Source organism: Artemia sp. Qi Xiang Cuo, chromosome 8, assembly GCF_049724085.1.
Source record: "Artemia sp. Qi Xiang Cuo chromosome 8, ASM4972408v1, whole genome shotgun sequence".
Classification (NCBI taxonomy): Eukaryota; Metazoa; Arthropoda; class Branchiopoda; order Anostraca; family Artemiidae; genus Artemia; species Artemia sp. Qi Xiang Cuo.
In genome coordinates this window covers 70,701,238-70,723,051 of record NC_142801.1, presented here as the reverse complement: position 1 = coordinate 70,723,051, position 21,814 = coordinate 70,701,238, and the positions used below count along the sequence as shown (strand labels likewise).

The window sequence follows — 21,814 nt, the reverse complement described above, 5'->3', positions numbered from 1 at the left end:
TTCACCTTCATATCGATTCGAAAGAATTGATTTATAATTTGCAGTTATTATTTCAAATTTATTTATGTGCGTCTTTGGTGCCTGATTCTTTTTTGTGCGGGAGTGTCACTTCGATTTTTAAACGTGGGAAAGATCCGACTAATTGCGCATCATATAAACCTATTACGGTAGTCTGTTCGCTGAGCAAAGTTTTTGGATATGTCCTGTTTCCTGAAATTCTTCCAAAAGTTGATTATTTGTTCAATCAATTTGGGTTTAAACCAAATATAGGATTCCAATATGCGCATCGAATTCTTACTTCTTTTTTAATTCAAGCACAAAAAGATGGATCTGAAGTGCATTTATGTGCGTTAGCGTATTCCTATTCGGTCTGGACTTAGGCAGGGGGGTGGGGTCTGTCACCATAACTTTTTAATGCTTGTTTATACCCTGTGCTTTCTCGTATTTTTCCGTCGTGTTTTACGGGTCTAACTTATTTATCTTATATTGCTTATGCAGATGATCTATTACTTATTAGCCGTTCAAAGTTGACCCTAGCTAAGTCTACCCAGTTTGTTTCTAAGCCTTTTGAAAAAATTGGTCTCATGCTTAATGCTGAAAAATGTGAGTATTTAGTTTTTAATGCTAAAATCCCAAATAGTGATTTGAGTTGTAGCTTTTTTCAGGTAAGCTAATTCCTGCGTTGCGTTGGCTCGGGATTAGTATCTGTACTTCTGTTTCAGCTATCCGTGCTAGTGCACTTGCACATATTAAGAATAAGCTTAAAGCAAGTTATGCTAAAATTGTCCCAAATCGTGGCCGACATTCTCGTAAGGCATTGGCTAAACTCTATTCAACATATTGCAACCATTCCATTCTTTTTCTATCAGGTTTGCGCCCGTTTTTAAATGCTAGTGATATGCAGGATATTAGAGTTTTGTGCTTCCGTTATTGTAAATATCTTTTGTATTTGCCTAGTTGGTATAGAAACCGTAAGATTATTCGAAAGTTCAATGCAACTGATATATTAACGTCATATAATAAGTTGGACTCCAAGTTAAAAGATGAGGCCTGCAAGGTGTTGGGTCCTTTTCATCTTCTTGTGTGATTTTTCTGATTTGCATTTGTTGTTCTTTGTATTGATATTGTTTTGCATGTGTTTGTGCTGTATGTCTTTTCCTTTTATTTTCTTTTGTTACTCCACCTTTTTGTAATGTTAGTGGGTCAACAATAAATTAATCAATTAATTTCTGTCCTATTTGTAGATGTAGGGAGTGTATTTATTTCCCCTTTTGAAAGTTTTAAAACAAGAGAATCTGATCTTGAACTTCTAGGCTCGCATTTTTACTTGATGATAGGGCTTCAAAGGCAATATATTTGGAAAAATATTAATGTGGAACATATTATGAAGTTTAATGGAACTCTATTTTTCTCGTTTTCCAGATGTAAAAACGAGCATGGATTAATTAAAAAAAAATTATCTGCCTGTCCCTCTACGACGTCACTGGCGCCCTGTAATATATACTGGGCGAGTTATACGCTGAAATTCCCAAACTTGCATAAAGAAACCACCTTGAAACCATTCCAAATCCACTAATCCATCTTATTCTTAATCAATACATACACATACAATACGATCCCGACTGCACAAGCGATTCTTAACCTCATTAGAGCAGTGGTTCTCAAACTTATTTAGACACTCTACCCCTTTTTACCCACAAAACATTTTAGGTACCTTTTCTCAGTTACCGGTACTAAGTAAACTATAGTTACCGGTACAAATATTAAACACATCTTAATTAAACAAATCCGCGTACTCCCTACAAATTGTTGCGTACCCCCAAGGGGCACGCGTACCACAATTTGAGAACCACTGCATTAGAGGACCAGGGCATGGCACGATTACGTTCTTGCCACCTCAAGATGTTCAACAAAAGAGTATGAAACAAAAGGAACAAACTTTTCTTTTAAATTAAATAAAAAAAATAAGTTTTTTAACTAAAATTAAGGAGCGTCATTAAAACTTAAAACGAACAGAAATTATTCCGTATATGAAAGGGACTGTCCCCACCTCAACGCCTCGCTCTTTCTGCTAATTTTTTTTATTACTTTAAAAAGAAGAGTTGTGACAAAGAGGCAATCAAAAGCACAACAATTTTTAATAAAATGGAAAACAAACTGAAGTTCAAATTTCGAACTTGTCACTCGGAAAGATTCTTTTTTCGAGTCTTCCATCAATTGTTCTTGCACATTGGATTGCTTGCACTATCTATACTAAAATACGAATTTATTTGGGTTTTGGGGTGGGGACTATATACCTTCAGGTAGGGGTTTTCGACCATGACGATTTCAATGGTGTACTTTTTATTTCGATTCAATGCCATTTTCGAGAGCTTTCGGGTTTTTTTCGAAAATAAGGGAAATTTGTTTTTGTACTAAGATGAACATTGAAGTTTCATGGAAGTAATAATTAACATTGCTGAATCAGTATCAAATAGTTTTTTGCGCAGAATGGTTTTTCTAAAAACACATTTTTTTTTTCGGTTACTAAAGGTCAATTTTCTAGGTTGCAGCTACTGATGTGTCCATGGTGTCTAAAATTTGTTCAATACAAACACTGATAAATCACTAGAGCCACTTTTCTACTGACTTGTATTTCTTTGCAAACTACTCAACGTTACTTATTTTGTTCTAAGATCTAAGGTAACAGTACTGCAAGCTTCTGGCTCTGTTTTGGACCAGCTTTAAAGTTAATATTGAGCTACAGGTTCTCAATCTCCGGAGGATGTCTTGTAGTTAGACTCTTAGCTGAAAAAGCATTAGTTACAAGAGCTAGCTAAATAAAATAAAATAAACTATGTCTCTAGTGCTGCCTCCAGAGTCAGATGTAGTTTCAGCCCACTCATCACATGCACTTTCTTCATTCAACTTGTCAGGGTCATCCATATCAGACGTGGTGTTAGCAATATCCTCATATATGTCATCGGGTCAGCATCATCTTCGTCAGCGTCAATTTCTTGCTCTCTACTTAAGCCTTCTTCCAGTTCATCATCATTATCATCAGATTCGCATTCAACAACATGCTCTACATGAATTTCTCGCCAGAACTTGAGAGCATTGGTTACAAAAAGGTGTAGGAGGTGACCAAAGCATGAAGACCTTTCGATCCCCCCTAGGTAGCAAGCTTTAACAAAAGCGTAAACGCAAGCACTTGGTTAAACGAAAAAAGAAAAACAGAGAACAGGTAAAAAAAAACAGAAACGGAAAGAAAATGTTAACAAAAAACAGAACAGAAATATAAACAGGTCCCAAAAAACAGATGTCCTGTTTTTGTTTTTTTTTTTTTTTTTTTTTTTTTTTTTTTGAAAAACAGAAACAGAAACAGGTTAGACAAAAACAGAAACTGTGCCGATGCTTAGTATGGATGGCAGGTTGAATGCTTGTGAGTGATTTTAGAAGTTTGGTGAAGATTTTACATATATTTGCCCAACCAAAGAAGAGAACATTTTGCCTTGTGAAAGCAAGAATGAATTAACTGACACCCCTAGTCAAAATTAAGTTACGAACCCTACCAGAGTTATTTTTAACGAGCTTTCTAATGGCGTAGTTCGTTTTGTTGTACGATTCCTTCCGGCTGAGTAAATCAAAAATTCAACTTTATTGTAAGTGCATGTTTTCTACTTTAGTGAAAGCAGAAATTGTCGTAACTGAGCGGATGATTAACCTCCGGTCAGTTACGACATCAAATGAACAAAGTTTGTTCATCAAATGAACAAACTGCTGGATTTTCAAGAGGCCTCCAAGATTTATGAATACGCTAATGTTCCATTTTCCTAAGTTAAACAACTTCAGTTTAAACAAGGCTTCTCGGAAAGAGTCGGTTACAAGCTGTTGTTTTCTGGCAAGTCAATCTCTGAAATAAACGTTGCTATCTAGGATAAACTTAAGACGAGGAGTGAAACTTCTTCCACAAAAGTGGTGGAGTTTCTTGTTGTCCCAAAGCTGTTGGATTTCAAACCTGTTATTTTTATTGAAAAAAATCAAAGATCTGCAATCACCCTAAGATTTATGTCTCCTCTAAATGTGGAGTACTACAAGTGTGTTTTTTCAAGCATGAATCAAGACAACAACCACCCAACTACTGCAGTACAGAGAGCATGCCCAGAAGAAGAAGCTGCAAACCCCCTCCACATCAAAAAATCTGAGAAAGGGGAAAGACAGTCAGTAAAGACCCAAAAAGTTACCTTGCTTTTTTTTTTACCAAGTATTCGAAATTTCTGAAGTTGTATTATAATCATGTATTTAAATTCAGTTTAAACGACCAAAGTAGTACAAAAAGGTAGAAACACCACGTGTAGGCTCTAAAATAAGGCTTGCCTATTCCTGAGAAAACCCTGATGATGAATTGTCGTAACAGAATAAAAAAGGAACCCAAGCGCTGTCTGCAATTTTGTCGTAAGTTTAGCAGCAAGAAAGGGCGGGCTAAAATGTCGTATCCGTTTTTTGTTCGACCTTTTGACCTAGTAAATTTTATCCAATAGGACAAAAATTCTACCAACAGGTCTCCCTGACAAGCGACTTTAAATTGGTGTTTCATTCGTTTTTCTATCTACAATACATTCAACTCCACAAAAACTGATTTTTCCAGTTGCGTTTTTCTCGGAATTTAAAAAAGTACGGTTACGACATTCTTGCTTTCACAAGGCGATTTATAAAGAAGATATTCGAGGAACATCAAGGCTAGTTGAAACTCATTTTAATGAAAAATTATATATTGAAGAGGACATTTTTGAAGAGGATATTGTATTGAAGAGGACAAAAACAAATGAAAGATAATCTAAAGTCCATAGTAGACGAGTAAATTCAAAAACATTTAGAGGGGAATCCAAGATTTTTACAAGTGCCATTGAATAGTGGATTTTGCCCAATATTTTCCCCTCAGTAATCTCAGAAAATAATTCGGCGCTAGAAGTATTCGGCGGCGCTCCGGCATGCCGAAGCCTTTGAGGCGCGCTGAAATACTTTCGGCGGCACGCCGCCGATTTTCGGTGCGGTTTCGGGGACTAGTTGAGAGAGACGTTGAACTAACCAAAGACACTCTGTGCATACTGGTACTACTAAAACTGCTGCTACTATTATTGCTACGACTACTACTACTGAGGCTAAAGGCAGAAAATTAAAACTTTCAAGAAATATTTAGGGGGATCTTGAATAAATAGACACACTCTGCACAATCAGGTTTTCAAAAGGGCGTATCAGTAGTGCCCCAGGAATGGTCTAGGGTATTGAAATTAAACTTAGAGGACATGTTAAGGGCGATAGTGAACCAGGCAAAATGCAAAATGTGCTTACTACCACAACTACTAACACTACTGCTACTATTGCTTTAACTGCTACGACTGCTACATCTACAACAACGAGGCCTACTGATGCTAAGGGTATTACAGTGAAACTTTCAAGGAATGCTGACAAGAATAGTGAACTAAATTGAAACACTCTATTTGATGCAAGATATTAAATGACCGTAACGGCTATATCTCAGGAACAGCTTAGAGGAATGTTCAACCAGCCAAAAGGTACAACATGTATACTACCGCTACTACTTCTACTACAACAACTAATACTACTCTTAAGACTGAGGTTATTAAGGCGATATTAAAAAAAAAAAAAATTGGGGGGTGGGGGGGGGGGGGTATGTTAAACTAAATTGAAACACGGTGTATATATGCAGGCTGTCAAATGTTGAGGGGGGTGTTGGGCTAAATCAAAACATGTTATGTGCATGCAAGTTATCAATAGGACGTCAGGTTATCAGGTTATCAATAGGACGATCAGCAATATCTCAGAAATGGCTTATTTATTTATTTATTGAAAAACCCGTCAAATAATACAACAAGACGGAGCACTTAAAAGAAAAAAGAACAAAAAAGAAGACACAAACTATAACAAACTGAACCAACAAAGAAAACGGATCACTGATTCACTGAATGAGCAGATGGGACCATTCGTGTAGATTTCGGTGTATTTTTCTATTATGCTTCGCTATTCATCTAGCGACGGCGACGTCAGGGTCTGCGACTTTAAAATTTTCAATTAAATACGAATTCCTATACCACAGAGGTAGACGAAGTAAATACTTCGCAAAACGAAAACACATCGCTCTGATTTTATTCTGGTCAGTTTTAGTGAGAAGTTTCCAGAAGGGCGTGGCATATAAAATGTGAGGAAGAGCGATGGCGTTATACAAACTTGCTAGAAGCAGCCAGTTGAATCGGAGTTTGCATGATACAACTGAAGCGTAAGACGCTGAAATTCGTCGTTTAAGCTGTTCGAGGAGAAGTTTTTGGGTGTGACGTATAGACGACGTATAGACCTATGGGTAAACCTAGATAAATGAGGTTATCCACTGGCTGGACAGAGCTAGAACCAAGGGCATTGGTAGGAACACAAAAATCAGTTTTCCAATTGAATAGGATGATTTCCGATTTTGAAGAGTTGAACTGAAGTCCAAATTTAAGATATTCACCTTCAAGGATTTCGAAGATATCAATTACCCGCTGAAGGGTTTGGCTAAGATTCAGGATGTCGTTCGCGTAATATGCCAAAGACAAGTTAACAGATGACAGAATCAGCGAAGATGGACATTGATCTTGTGCATCAAGGACCTAGTTATTGAAAAGATCGGGAGAGGTGACTGCTCCTTGACGCGCTCCTTTCTTGACTGGAACTAGTCGGGTGTGCAGAATGGGGGTCAAACCCTTATCAGGAGGTAGTTTCAGTTGGATCCGTAATCGAGAATACAGATTCCTGAGAGAACGAATGACAGCTAGATTCAACCCACGTTTACCGGCCTTCAAAAGCATTGCAGCATGGATTAGAGAGTTGAATGCACGTCTAATGTCGTGTCCTGCCAAAAAAAAGGCTCTCTCCAGAAGATTCGGCATCTATCAAGACATTAGCAATGACTGTTAAGGCATCAGCGCACCCAGTTCCTCACTTGAAGCCGAACTGATGCGGAGGAGTGTAGCATACTTTTTCGAGTTCCTGTATAAACAGTAACTCAAAGAGCTTGTACATTGATATAGCTACATTTATCGAACGGAACGCTGCACATTGAATTTCAGATTTTCCCTTTTTAGAAATGGGAGTCAAATCTCCGATGCAGAAAGAGGCAGGAACGATCCCTTGAAAAAAAATCATCTGCATAAGCAGAGAGAGATGTGCCGCGAGAAGTTTACCTCCACGTTTCAAGTGGATCGCACTGACTTAGTTAATGCCCGATGAACCTTTCCATTTGAGTCTTCAGCTGATATCTTCAACAGAGCGGATAGTGGCGATAAAATCCTCATCGGGGTGAGAAGATGGAAACTGATCTAAGGCAGCCTCGTAAGGCTGTTCGATGGAGGGGTCAGGAGCTGAGAACTCTGATTCGTAATGAGCATACCATTCATCTTCAGGAATGTCGGCTGGGGATGGTGAAGAAAATTTTTTTGCAGAACGAGAGACAAACTTGAAGATCATATTTCTATTTTGTTTGGCACGGGCAGAATAATGATTGACTAGATTTTTCCAATGCCGAGCCAGGGCCTTAGAAAATTTTCGCTTCGTGAAAATCCGTATGCTGTACACAAGACCCTCATTTGGACGTCCACACTCTTTCCATACTGAGAACCAAAATTTTGCTTGACTACATGAAAAGACGAGATCTGGATTTGACAACCACCCGGGAATCATTCCTTTACGAATTCGTTGCAAAGGAACAGCTTGTTTTTCCGCAAAGCGGAGAGCATGGCAGATTTCTGCGCAATATATATCTAGACAAATCGAAACCTCTTTTTGAGGTAACTAGAGTGACTTCCGAAGGAGATGAAATGGGACATTGATTTTATTCAGGACTGAATCTACCAACTCGATGAATAAGGCTTGATCAGTTTTCGACAAGTTACGACAGTGTCGAGGTGCCGAAGGAACAAGAGGTGTGGTTTGGTGACCAGAAGATGGCATACCAACAGAGCAAGTTATGGGAAGATGATCAGACAACTGATAATCAAACACAACCTTTATGGTTTGTTTACACATTGCGGAAATTCATGCGGATTTAGCAATCCGTGCGGAAATTCCGTCCGTTTTTGTGCTAGAAAAAATCTCTAGCTTTCCGCAACCTTTTGGTCAAATCAGGACGGAATCTTGGCAAGATTTTTAAATGAATAAAATCATGAGTATGGATTATCAAAAACTACACGATCTCATAACTTTGGTTCAAGGCTACACCCAGCTTCTATGATCCTGCGCACCCAGGCTATAAGAAAACCAAGAAAAACAGTGTAATTTGGCTCTCTATTGTTCAACAGCTTTCAGAAGAACATAGGTCATGCTGTTGCAATAATTTGAAATCTTTGCCTTAAAACGCAGCGTTATTTTAGCCATAGTTCGAACAGATACGGACGGATTTCTGCAATGTGTAAACGAACCATTACTATATCCGCTCGCAAATCTGACGATACTACAACGTGGTCCAGGTTGGAAGTTCGCGAGGACGTGTGAACATACGTAAAATTGGATGATTTGTCTAAAACACACAAGAAATCACTAAATAAGCCCTTAAAGTACCAAGGACACCTAAAATGAAAACTAATTCATTAAATTGTTCAAGTGCAAACTTACACAGCCATATACGTCTTAAATTAGTCTGAAAAACCGATAATTCATTTTTTAAGGAGAAAGATTGCCAGTTTGCATAAGGTATTCCAATAGGAAAGTTCGTGGTCAATTTCAAAATAAAGAACAGGTGCTGTTATACAGCAAAAAATGACCAAAAAATAAATAAATCAGCATATAGCCTTAGAAAGTGTTGTTTTCTTGTATGTTCTGGTAAAACAGAAATCGGAATCTAGTTCAGCAAAGCTATTTGCTTTAAAAAATACTCTTAAGGAATGCTTCTTGAAAAGAGCTTGGCTAGACTAGGCCTAGTCTTGATGTTACTAGGATTTTTGGCATTCCAGGATCCTTTAACCATGAAGCAGTGTAAAGGTAAACATTAATGATTCTAAAAGAAAGTATCAATATATAGGCTACCCTATTGGTAGTTTTGCAGACCTAATGACTTCCACCAATAGCCTACCTTATGTAGGCTAAGGTAAGACACCTAGTTGGCTGTGTGATTTGCTTGAATATTTTGATATAAATCTACCTCATAGTTATTAGGCCTGTTTTTTCCCTCATCAATGTGCTAAGATCTTACATCTTTTGTCAGAAAACGCTTAAAAGTGAAATCTTTGGACCAAGATCTTACATCTTTGGTCGTTTTTGTGCAAACGTCTTTCATCATTCTGCTCTGATCATCGGTCTGTGAGCAATGGTGAATAGATCATCAAAGTTCTCTCATCATTGTTCTATATGGCAGAGCACTGGCGGTCTTCAAACTTTTTGCTTACATCAGTGAGCTGTAAGATCTCAGAGCTAAGATGAATTAAAAAACAATAATCTTTGCAGAAAGATGTAAGATCTTTGATGTAAGATCTTAGTGCTAAAAAACGGGCCTATTATATAATAGTAGCATATACCTTTTATGCTTTTTTATATTAGAAATACAAATTACTTGGGTGAACACTGTTTGACTATTAAAGTCATTGGTTCTTTATACTCTAAGCAACAAATATTGTCATTTACTTTTATATACAAAGCGCTATAATGTCAAAACAATAGGCAATATTGTGTTTCCTTTAAACATGGAGAATGATATAAAGTCTTGGTACATGTTAAGAAAACAATTCTTACTTTAAAATATGTATAATGATCCTAGTTCTTATATTATCCAAGGGGAGAACCTTTATCATCAAGTCTTTCCTCTAAAAATCCTTCTTTTTCCAGCTTAAGAGAAAAAGTTTCCGAAAATCACCACGTTGAGATTTAATGCTCAAGTCTTTTTAAATTGCTGCCTAATAAGTTCTTTTATAGAGAGTGTTCATGCCGGTCTTTAGCGTTCATATTTTGATATTCGCCCTTCGCCACTGCTCTTAAAAAAAAAAGTATTAAAAAGACCGGCATGAACGCTATCTATAAAACAACTTATTAGGCGGCAATTTATAATTTGAATAAAGTATATTCAAATTATAACCAAATTTGCAGTTGACGCAATATAGAATTGCCCCAAAATTAATTTAAAATCAACCAAACGCCGCCGCCTCTGTCGCCGGCGGCGTTATGACACTTCGGAGGCATTCGACTGGGCCTCTCGTCAGTGGCGTTTGGTCGATCCGCCGGCGCGGCGTCGGGGTCTAGCTGGAACAAGTATCCTGAAATGGATCTTGCATACCATCTAGCGCTTGGTCATCATCAAAAATATTTTCTGACACATCAGAATAGTCACTTTCTGAACTTGAGGTCATATTTTTTCACAAAATGTATTTTCACTAATATATATATAACAATCAACAGATTTTGTAAATTTGAATTTTCACAAATGAAAAACATTGTCGGATTCATAGGAAATAGTTTCCGCTAATATTATTCAGCTCCGAAGTTTATCATTGTTTTATTATTGACAACACTGTTTTGGGAATTTATTCAAACTAAAAATGCTTATAGCAGCTAAACAAAAACTCGTAGGAAACCCGGATTTTCAGGTATGAATAGACCTAAAATGGATTAAGAGGGCTAAATATGTTTTCATTTTGGTGTCCTTGGTACTTTAACTAGTGTTGTACGCGGTGAAGCTTCAGAATTCGGCTCTGACAGATTACAATTAAATTCTCCAGCTATAACGCAGGGTAAACCTAAGGGCCGTATTTTGTCTATACATGAACCTATTTTTTCCCAAGGTAGCTCAAGTTTACGGCCAGATTTGTCATTATTGTAGTCTGTTGGAAGATACACACTAATACACACAGAGAAGTCCACTCTCTCAGCTAGATAATAATCATTTGCTTCGAAGAGACTAGAACAGAGAGCTGATTTCACAAACATTATAAATCCAGCTGACGGCTAGCTTCTATTGTTCAGCCGTCAAGCGGTTGCACAATAAATTGTCATATCCAGAAGCTTAAGTACGTTCGGACCATATTTAGTAAAAAAATTTTCCTGGAGACAAATCACACTAAACTCAGAACAGAGGCTTTCCAGAGCATAACCATTTAATTTTGATTCCAATTACATTACAGATGAACACAAAGTTGGAAAAATACAGAGGCAGGCTAATAGAGTAGAGTAGAGTATTTTCTACTCTACGAATTCATTAGTTCGAGGGTTTACGGCTTTTCGGGCACTTCACAGTATAGCAAGTATGACCCTGCTTCTTGCAACCAACACAAAAGGCTGCCTTCTGACACGGGGTATCGGACGTAGATTTGTGATCGGTGGAGCCGCATTTGGAGCACAAAGAACCGTTCTTACAAACTGCAGTAAGGTGACCGATTGCGTGGCAATTAAAGCAGCGCCGAGGTAAGAACACGAACTCTTCAGCTGGGAGGCGTTCATATCCGATTTTCGCTGAAACTTTGAGAAAGGTATCAAGGTCATTTCGTGTCGGAAATTAGACTTTAAATGTTTGAGACTTGCCACACTGTAGGGTTTTATTACACTTGGGGATTAGCTGTTTAAGAGACAGCTCGTCTAGATCCTCTGGCAATCGCTTGATCGCAGCTAAAAAAGCAGGTTCCTTGAGGGAGATATTGAGCGACGGTTTCGCACGTTTAGCTGCATCCAGTATCTGGCTCGCGGTTTGCTTGGAACGAACCACGAGTTTCCACTCGGTATTACAGCGGCGTAACTTGGTTATATCGTCGTCTGGACATGGGCATAGTTTGTCGATAAATGCTTTGCGTTCGCTTGGGCATTTTAAGTCTGTTGGAGGGTCTTTTAGTATCACAGAGTAAAGTGGCCACGGGGGTGCGGTTTGGGACAATTTAGATTTATCTGGCAGGGTGACTGTAGAGCGGCAGTATTTAGCATAAATCCATCCAATTTTCTGGAGAGTTCGTTTACTTTGGACACCACTGTAGCGTGAACTGCCTCAAAATTTCGGGATCGGGACATTTTGCTTTGCCACAGAGACCAGCAACTTGCTCATATCAGTAATGTTGTCCTCATCTTTGGCATACGAAACCATCCGGCTTTGAATGTCCAGCTCGCTGTGAAGGGTCTTTTTAGCTTGTATGATTGTATTATGTTCGAAATAGTTTACTGCGCTTTTAACAATCTGATCGAATTTCACCCCTTCAGTGAGTGATCTGCTCAAAAAGTTCAGAACTGGGTTGAGTACCAGCTTTTCAGTCATCACTTTCACATAAAAACAGCCGAAGTCCACTGAATCACACAATACTAAGAACAAGGGAAGCGCCGGGACCCGCTCACCAATTCCACACAATTTAAGGGTAACTAAATACCGGCAGGTACATACGGCGCTTGCGGCAGGAACACCCCTCCCCCTCTTCTGCTTATTGCCTAATATATGTTATCTGTATCACTGCTATGCACAAATAGTACAATCCTCTAAGGTAATTAAATCGTTCTGTCTGAATCTTAGTACTTACTAAGTCACTAAATCCCAAGGGAATTTAAATTCAAGCAGCAAACTGTCAATAGCAAGTAAATAAAATAAGCCGATTATAAATCTCTGTAGGGAATCGCACAGGTTGAAACCTTACTTTATTAAAAGGTTAATATCCAGAAACGAGGTTTTAGCACAACGAAATTTCAATCAAGACTCATAAAGTATTAAGTTGAAAGTATCAGGGCATGAGGAGGGGATGTTGAACTAGACCAAAAATGTACATTATGAATACTATTATTTCTTACTGGTAATAATACTATTGCTATCATTAACACTTCCTTTTGCTCCATTTTTTTTTTTTTTTTTTTTTTTTTTTTTTTTACAAACGGTTTACAATAAAAAAATAAACAAACTTCTCATTTAAAAAACACAATCCAATGCATTACTGCATGCAGGACAAAAAAAAATCTTTTATTTCCTCGGACCCTAATAAAACCCAACCCAAAAACAAATAAATATCTTCACTCGCCTCCCTCTCCCACCCTCCAACAAAAACAAGTAAAAAAAAGAGAGTGGGAACTTGAGAATCATCCAGAAAACAATCCAAAACAACTCAATACATTCACAAAAAGAGGAGAGAGAGAAAAAAAAGGAAATAAATCACTCATCGATTCAAAACCCAAACAATCATCTCACCAACAACATTCAACCAATCATTCTCTACGCACAACCACTAAAATCTTACATATTGAGAAAAACAGCTTACTCTGAGGGAATTTTGAAATTTAACCTGATCTGTCTTGTTTTTTACCTCCTCGGGAAGTTTGTTCCAGACAACCAGGCCAGAAAAACGGTTAGAAAATGTAGAACTTGTTGTCACAGGGAAAGGGGTTCGTATTGAATGGGCATTTCTTGTCTCATAGCTGTGTTGAGCTTCAGTAAATCCAATCGAGAAACATGCAGGTAGCAGGTTATTAAAACTTTTAAACATGAATAATGCCGTGTAAAACTTAACTAGGCCGAACAGTGGCAGAATCTTGTAATTCTGCAAGTGGCAGAATACCGACGTATTGCCTTCGAACCGAGTCAGAACCTTGCATTCCAGATATAACACGAACAGCTTTATTTTGTAGAACCTTCAGTGGCAGCAGATAAGTATTAAATGTCGCTGACCATACACTTACACAATATAACAAATACAGATGAACTAGCGAGAAATACAGCCTTCTTAAAATTTTAGGAGGGAAAAAATGTTTCAGTTTCCGCAGCATTCCAACATTCCTGGCGATTTTTGTACACAGTGATTCAATATGAGGTTTAAACCTAAGACACTCGTCAACTTAGACACCAAGATATTGGACATAACTATGTCTCTGAAGATATCCACTTTCTAGTTGAATACCATGGATCCAAGGATAATAATTAGCACTTCTTCCATATAGAATAAATTTATTTTTACTATGATTCAAACATAATTTATTTACACGCATCCATCTTTCAATACAACTCATTCCTGTATTACTTCTACGAGGGTATATCCTATAGTAGGGTATAGAGTAGAAACTTTAACAGGAAGCTTCTGTTGTTCAAAAACTAAATCAAACGGCAGTACGTGTATGCTGGTTGCCAATAAGACGTCTCAGCAATATCGCAAGAACGACTGAGGGTATTAAGTTGAAACTTTCAAGTTTGCTGTTAAACTAAATCAAAAGACTATAGGTGCATTCAGGTTGTCAAAAGGTGTAGATACAATGTTTTGGGAATGGTATGAAGTTTTACTTATCAGGAAAACCTGAGGTGTAAAACTAAATTAAAGAATACTATGCGTGTCCAGATTTCAAAGGGGCGTAAGTTCTTAAAAATTGTTGAAAATTTTTCCAAAACCCATTAATAGTAAGCCAAACTATGAATTCTTATAGAAAAGACTCAAAGTATTCTTTTCTTTTCCGATGAAAAAGACTATGTCAATAAAAGACATCCAGATATTAATTTAAAAAACTTTTTCCACAAAATAAGTTTTTCAAAGAAAAGTAGAGCTAAATTAAACCCAACATGAGTATAAATCAAGTCAAATAATTTTCCATGCGTAAAATTACCACAAATAACAACCAATAAATAAATGAAACATAAAACCAACAGAAATTACAATAAATAATCGATTCCGACTCAAAACGAGCAGAAAATAAGATTTTTAGGGATGACGCCCCCCATACCTTCTGAATGCCAGAACATAATTTGCATTTGACTGAAAACAAAACATATTTTAAATGTTTCCACCTTTTAATTTTAATAAAACCAAACTTATTAAAACTTTCAGAAATAAATATCATTATATGTATATTAAACTGTCAACCCACATTCATTTGCTTTTTTTCAGTAATCTTGGTTATGTTTTTTTTTTATTTTTTCAATATTATGAGAAATAGAAACATTCAGCTCGAATCAAGGATTGTTTTCAGTAAAGTGCAAATTTTTTATTTAAAATATAAATATATTTTATTGAAATACAATATATTGAAATTACCCGCCGTACAGGAAGGCCCAGGAAAACGACACATCTACCTGACTGACCTATACAGCCTTAACACTTCTATCCAACACGAGTAGGAAGCTGTGATAGCTAAAGCAAATCGAGGGGATGATTGAAGGCAGCTCCCCAAGTTTCCCTGGTGGCACAGGTGGAATAAGGTTTACAAATTATGAAACTGAGGAATAAACAGTCTCATGATTCACAAACTTGACAATTTCTACTCAGTGAGTGAAAATATTGAATGTCCCGCATCGGAAGTACCGCTGCAACGAAGAATATTGATGTCAATGTTTATTTTTGGCTACGGTGTATATTAATACCGAATTAAATTGGTGGCCACCATATGGCAAATATTTTTTGATCCGTTTCATTTTGGTTTTCCCATATAATAATAATACAGTTAGTCCAAAAGGGAACTCTGGAATATGTCTGCTATGAATAAAGCCATGTTATAAATGAGTGTCAATGCTCTATTTTAATTTCGCTTTATTGGTTTAATGCAACTTCACATAAGTGTGTGAAGGTGAAATCTTGTAGTAAGGACACTGTAAGTTACAAGGGACCATCTAGAATAAATCCTAACAGCCAAAAACTTCACATTTTTTCGATTTTAGCAAAAAAAGCTAAATATTTATTTAGTTTTCTTTTTATTAAAGGGACAACATATTCTTTTTTTTACATTTTACAGGGCCGTATCTTGGGGGGAGGGGTTAGGGGGTTTGAATCCCCCCTGAAATGTTAGCCCGACTCGTAACAATACATATAAACAAATTTTTGATGCGTTTTTAAAGTTTTTTCGAAGCCCTCCCCCTCCGAACAATTCCTGAATACGGATCTTCTCTGTTGGTGCAACATTCTTCAGCCATAGATGGATCCAACGAATTTCAGGGGAGCCCAACATTTCATTCATTTTGTTAGATATTCAAGTTATCTTGCCACTATTCTCGGCATGAAAAATCTTGAGTACTGAATATTGAATAATTGAGTATTTAATATTACATTAAAGAAAATATTGAAATGGATCCCTTGACCTTGAATTAAATTTTTTTTTGCATCATTATGAAGCATTACTTTTTAGACACCAAGTTTTATGCGAGCCTTGGCTTTGTACCTCTTCCTAAATGGTGGGCCTATCCCTGCCTTTTCTTAAAGACACCAAAAGTTTAAAAACTTGTAACCAAAGCATGATACATACAGTTTTTCAATAAAGAGTTTTAATTTTCACAGCTAGAAAAAATGATGCCAAATTAAAAACACTTCACTCAGTCATTTGACCAAAAAACGTTAAAAAATTAAGTATACCATAAGCGGTTACAATAAAAAGTTACCAAGGTAGTTACTAAGTCACAAGTGGTTACCATCAAAGGCAGTAGATAAAAAAGTTAAGATATCACTTCGAGAAAATGACTTATTGCGGCAGACTCGAGCAGGCACACTTAAGACCTAAAAAAAACAACTAAATGAAGTCTAAATTAAAGAAAAAAAATAAAACAGCTTATTCCATCAAAAACGAACGAAGAAGAAAAATGTGCAAAAAACTAAAAAAAAAGTCCAAAATCGAAGCAAAGTTTATAAACAAGAAATGCAAAAAAGACTTAGGAACAAGGAAAAAGACAGAAAGATATGAGAAGCGGTGATAGCTTTGAAGCATACTAAAGTCTATCTCAGACTTATTCTTATTTGTTCTGTTTTGTTTTTTCTGGCTTCCTTTACCAGAACTCCTTCCTTTATCAGAACAAAGTTTTGGGTTTTATAAGCTGGTTTCTGAAATCATAGGCAGCGCAATAGCGCTGCCTAAATAAAGAACGATGTTGGCACAATGTATTATTTATTTACTTTTTGGTTTCTTGGTTAGTTTTAGACCAGGGCACTTCGCATCAAAGGAGTTGTCGTAGTAACTTCAAAAAGGGCTCATTCAATAGGAAGTTGGAAGAGCGTGCGCCCTGTTTAATAGCCGAAAGAGATTGCAAGGCAACTAAAACCCCTTCCACGCCCACCCATTCCTCAAACAGATCCAATCAAAACTTTGAGATAGTCATTTTGTTCAACGTAGTTGAAAGATCTGGAAATTATGCTTTTGAGGAGGACACTCCCCCCACAGCCCTCAGGGCAAGGGTTTTAAGTTATGCCCTGGGGGCATATACGGTTTTCATAAAAGGTGTTGATGTAGAAACTTCAAAAAGGGCTCATTCAATTGTAAATTGAAAGGGCTAGTGCCCTTTTCAATGGTTGAAATTGATTGGAAGGGAACTACCCCCCCCCTTCACGCCCGCCCTTTCCCCCAAAACATGCAATCAAAATTTCGAGATATAACCCCCTGTTAATAAATAACAGAGTCAAACTCAAAACCAGCAGAAATCAATATGAGTTGGGTTCTAAACCCTATGCTTTCGAAAAGCCAAAATATAATTTGTACTTTACTGAAAAAAAATTCTTTTAAATGTTTTTATTTTTATAACTTTAAGAAATCAAAAATTAATTAAGATTTTAAGGAATAAATATCAGCATATGTATATTAAGCTGACAATGCACATTCTTTCCAGCAAATTCATTTGAATTTTTTTCAGTAAAGTACAAATTGTTTTCTGGCTTTTAGAAACTAGGGGTTTTGAACCCTACTCATATTAACTTCTGCTTGTTTTGAGTTTGACTCTGTTATTTATTTTAATTTCTGTTTCTTTTGGGTTTCATTTATTTATTGATAATGATTTGTGGTAGTTGTATACTTGGTAGATTGTTTTATTCATTTTTGTTCATCTTTGGTTTAATATAGTTCTTTACTTTTTTTTGAAAAACTTATTTGGTGGACAAAGTTTTTTTTAAATTCATATAAAAGAAACAACAGAGAAATAAACCTAACTGAAAACAGAATTGAAGCTTTAACGAAAAAAAGTTCAAACTACTTTTAAAAATAAATTTAATTGTAATGGAGTAAAAATTAAAGTAGCTAACAAAGTTACTACATTAGAAAAAGAAATTAAACGCAAGTACAAACGTTTTTCCTCTCTGACCAGATTTTACCACTAAATAAACAATAATAAGAATGAAATAACGATTAAAAAATAGAAATAAAAATCTAATAGTTCGTGATGGGGAACTGTAAGTTTAGAATGACAGGTTCCGACAGTAACCAAAATTCTTAACAAAACAAATTTGAATATCAGTATATGCCTGCTTTTCATTGTGATTTGAAATATATAGAATTACTCAAAATTTACGATGAGTTATAAAAAATTATTGTTCTAAGAAAATTTGGATGATTTTTGAAAATTCAGTAAATACATCCCCCAAAAGAAGCACGCCATCTGATGAAAATTATTCATCAAATCACACCATCAAATTAGATACAGGCCATCTGATCATTCTGACGAAAAATACGCCATCAAATTCAGCATTACTGAGAACCAAGGAAGAAGTTTCAAGCATCTGCCTACAAAATACAATATGTCATATTCACTCAGATGCGTGTTCATTCGTTTCGGTTTTTTTCTGGATTGTTCGTATCAAAGATCAAACTATCACAAAATATCACAATTATTTGAAGGGGCATTAAAAGTTCTAGTGCCCTTTTTAGGTATCAAATGTAATCGCGCGAAAGCAAATGGTCAATTTCCGGCTTCTTGTGGCACAAAACAACAGTTTTGATCCGAAGAAGGCTAAAATACTATCTGGTGAAAACTCTAAGGTAGCAATCAATTTGAAGCTATCAAAAAGATATACATGGCTTTGAGTTTCAGAAGTCAGAAAGTCGCAAGTGAAATTTTTTATTTTATACAGTATGTAATTTATAGCTTATCTTAACTATAATAATTTTAGTTGAATTATATATAAATCAAGATGCTGAATTCTAGTTTTTTAAGTGTCAAATGTAGAAGTTCAATCAGAAATTTCGTAAGTCATAATCGCTCACTTTCTGAAATCGTTGGGTATAACCGTGTGATGGGTATAACCTTGGAACCGTGTGATGCCGACCTGATGTATTAATGATCACTGATGTAATACAAGACACCAGATAATATATGAAAATCATTACATTATCAGAATAGGTAAGTAGCCCCTTCGGCCCGACAAGAAAAAAGCTAACAGATACGTTTGCAGAAAAATATTACCTAAGCCCAGAACTTTCTAAGTTTCACATATAAAATAAATTAGCATTTTTTGGTTGGTAGGTAAAAACTTCACACCCTGAATATATGATTTTAATATTATTTTTTTTCTTCAATTTTCAGAGAAAAGTGAATCGAATTATAAATCCTTTTCCCACCTGAATGAATCGTTGCCAATGAGGGCAGGGGGGGTATATATATATATATATATATATATATATATATATATATATATATATATATATATATATATATATATATATATATATATATATATATATATATATATATATATATATATATATATATATATATATATATATATATATATATATATATATATATATATATATATATATATATATATATATATACATATATACATATATATTAATAGATTATATACTATAATAAGTTATAATATTATATATAAATGGATTTACCTAATCGTCTCGGTTATCGGGCGTAGAGGTAGATCCATTTGTTTTAATTTCATCTTCAGACAATTCGCTATTTGAGCTCCGACTATCACTGATCTGTGAAGGAAAAAATAAAAAGAGTCAAATTTTTATTTCTGCAAAAAACTTTTATAACAACTACATTATTTTTTTTGTCTCATAATGACCGCTAGCTATGGCAAAACAAATTCACCCATTCATTATAAAATTTCCCACTTTGACATTTAAGAGGATTCGATAACCATTGAATAACAAATGAATTACCATTGAATAACAAATGAATTACCATTGAATAACCATTGAATAACAAATGAATTACCATTGAATAACCATTGAATAACAAATGAATTACCATTGAATAACCATTGAATAACAAATGAATTACCATTGAATAACCATTGAATAACAAATGAATTACCATTGAATAACCATTGAATAACAAATGAATTACCATTGAATAACCATTGAATAACAAATGAATTACCATTGAATAACCATTGAATAACAAATGAATTACCATTGAATAACCATTGAATAACAAATGAATTACCATTGAATAACCATTGAATAACAAATAACAATAGAGGAAAGGATAACCATTGTCCATTAACATTTATTTTTTAGAAAAGGCCAATCGCCTTTTTCGCCTTTTATTGTCATTTATTCATAATCATCAAAGCTCTACAAGTTATGGCAACATCGCTGAATCAATTCTATACAGTTTGGCCACAGAAACTCAGAAATATTGAAATTGACCAGATGATGGACGACGTATGATAAATGACGGACGAGATGATAAAGCATTTAAGTAATCAGATTAACGACACTTCTTGACAGCTTAAGTCTTTTAGTATACATTTAAGAACTTTAAATATCTAAATAAAAATTACAGTTGAATTATTTTCAATATACAATACCATTATATGACAAAGCGCTCATTTTCTACTCTTACTTTTTGACTTTTTCCTTTTTGACATTTTCCTTTTTGAATAATTGTTTCTATTGCGTATTTCTTTAACTCCTGTTTTGACTTCTATATGGTTCGACTTCGACAATTGTTAAACAGCTATTTTGACAAACTAGCTATTCTAATTAACAACAATATATTCCATTCAAGTCACTGATGTCTTCAACTCCTCATTATCGAAAAGAATTTCATAATATATTTACCAAATAGAAAAATTTGACAGTTAAATAAATAAGTGAAATATATAACCGATGTTTTTTTCTTTTAAAAAGCTGTTTACCTCTACCACAATCAAGCATGATTATTTTTTTTTTTACATTTCATTAGATTGCTAAGTCTTTTTTGGCGTATTTAATTTTTTTTTTTTTTTTTTAATTGGTTTTCCTCAACCAGGTGTTTTGGATCGCAAAAGTCTCCCTCTTTCGGAAAAGTTGTAGCCAAAAGTGTTCTTTTCATATGTTGAACCTCTCTGCGGGACGAGTCTTCTTAGTCGGGAAGGACAGAGGGAGAGAAAGAAAAAACCAAGCTGTGAAAAAAACTCGTAAATGGACACTTACCTCTATACCGCTAAACTTTCTCCACAATATCCTTAAAATATAGTATGTCCAAACAACGTGTAAAATCAGTAATGTGCAAAGGAGGCCATTAAATATATACCAGACAGGGAAAAAAGGAATGAAAGTGTAAGCCTCAAATAGGGAACTGGAAGACAAATAAAAGATAAAGCCAGATTACTAGGATACCCAACGGTCAAATCTATAGTAGTGGTAAAATAGTCTACTAAAAATCTATGAATAAATCTAACATACTCATATGTTAAATATAACCTGCCTGTAAATTTATTAAAACCGAAAAGGGATATACAACACGTCAGAAGCACCACTGAAAAGGGAATGATGCTAAAAAAAAGTTGAAAAACTTACTATTTACAACAAATACTTATGAACGGATTCATTTAAATTATAATAATTTGAGTGAAAATATACAGGCAATTTATTAAAAAAAATATTAACTTTAGAATTAATGATAATGATCAAAAGTTCCCTTTTCATATTGAACAGCCAAACTTGATAAAAATCCACCAAAACCACACTTTATTGCTGGGACAGCTAGGTGTCCAACTAGAATTGCTGCAAGAACCTTCTACCGCTTAGCTACATCACTTTACTTGAAAATTCTTTTCCATCGGACCCATTGCCTAGTATGGATGGTTCCGATGCATGCCCCCTGCATGCATCGGTATGCATGCATTGCCCCCGGTATGCAGGGGGCCAGGGTATGTAT

The 21,814-nt window shown here is 35.5% G+C and overlaps 2 protein-coding genes across 6 annotated transcripts in view; one reads left to right on the top strand and one right to left on the bottom strand.

Annotated features, from left to right (window-relative positions):
* The window catches only part of LOC148949762 (uncharacterized), a 126,937-nt gene that overhangs the window by 46,860 nt on the left and 58,263 nt on the right, over positions 1–21,814 (top strand). The window lies entirely within an intron of this gene.
* The window catches only part of LOC148949761 (ceramide synthase 6-like), a 72,096-nt gene continuing 66,464 nt past the window's right edge, over positions 16,183–21,814 (bottom strand). For 4 of the 5 annotated variants that reach the window (XM_089093729.1, XM_089093730.1, XM_089093733.1 and 1 more), the window contains exons 8-10: positions 21,088–21,232; positions 19,549–19,641; positions 16,183–16,442 (exon numbers count right to left, since the gene is read on the bottom strand). In XM_089093729.1, the coding sequence (XP_088949855.1) occupies positions 19,549–19,641; positions 21,088–21,232 (238 nt within the window). In that variant the 3' untranslated portion in view covers positions 16,183–16,442. The remainder of the gene's footprint in view (positions 16,443–19,548; positions 19,642–21,087; positions 21,233–21,814) is intronic. The other variant, XM_089093734.1, reaches the window with a different exon arrangement.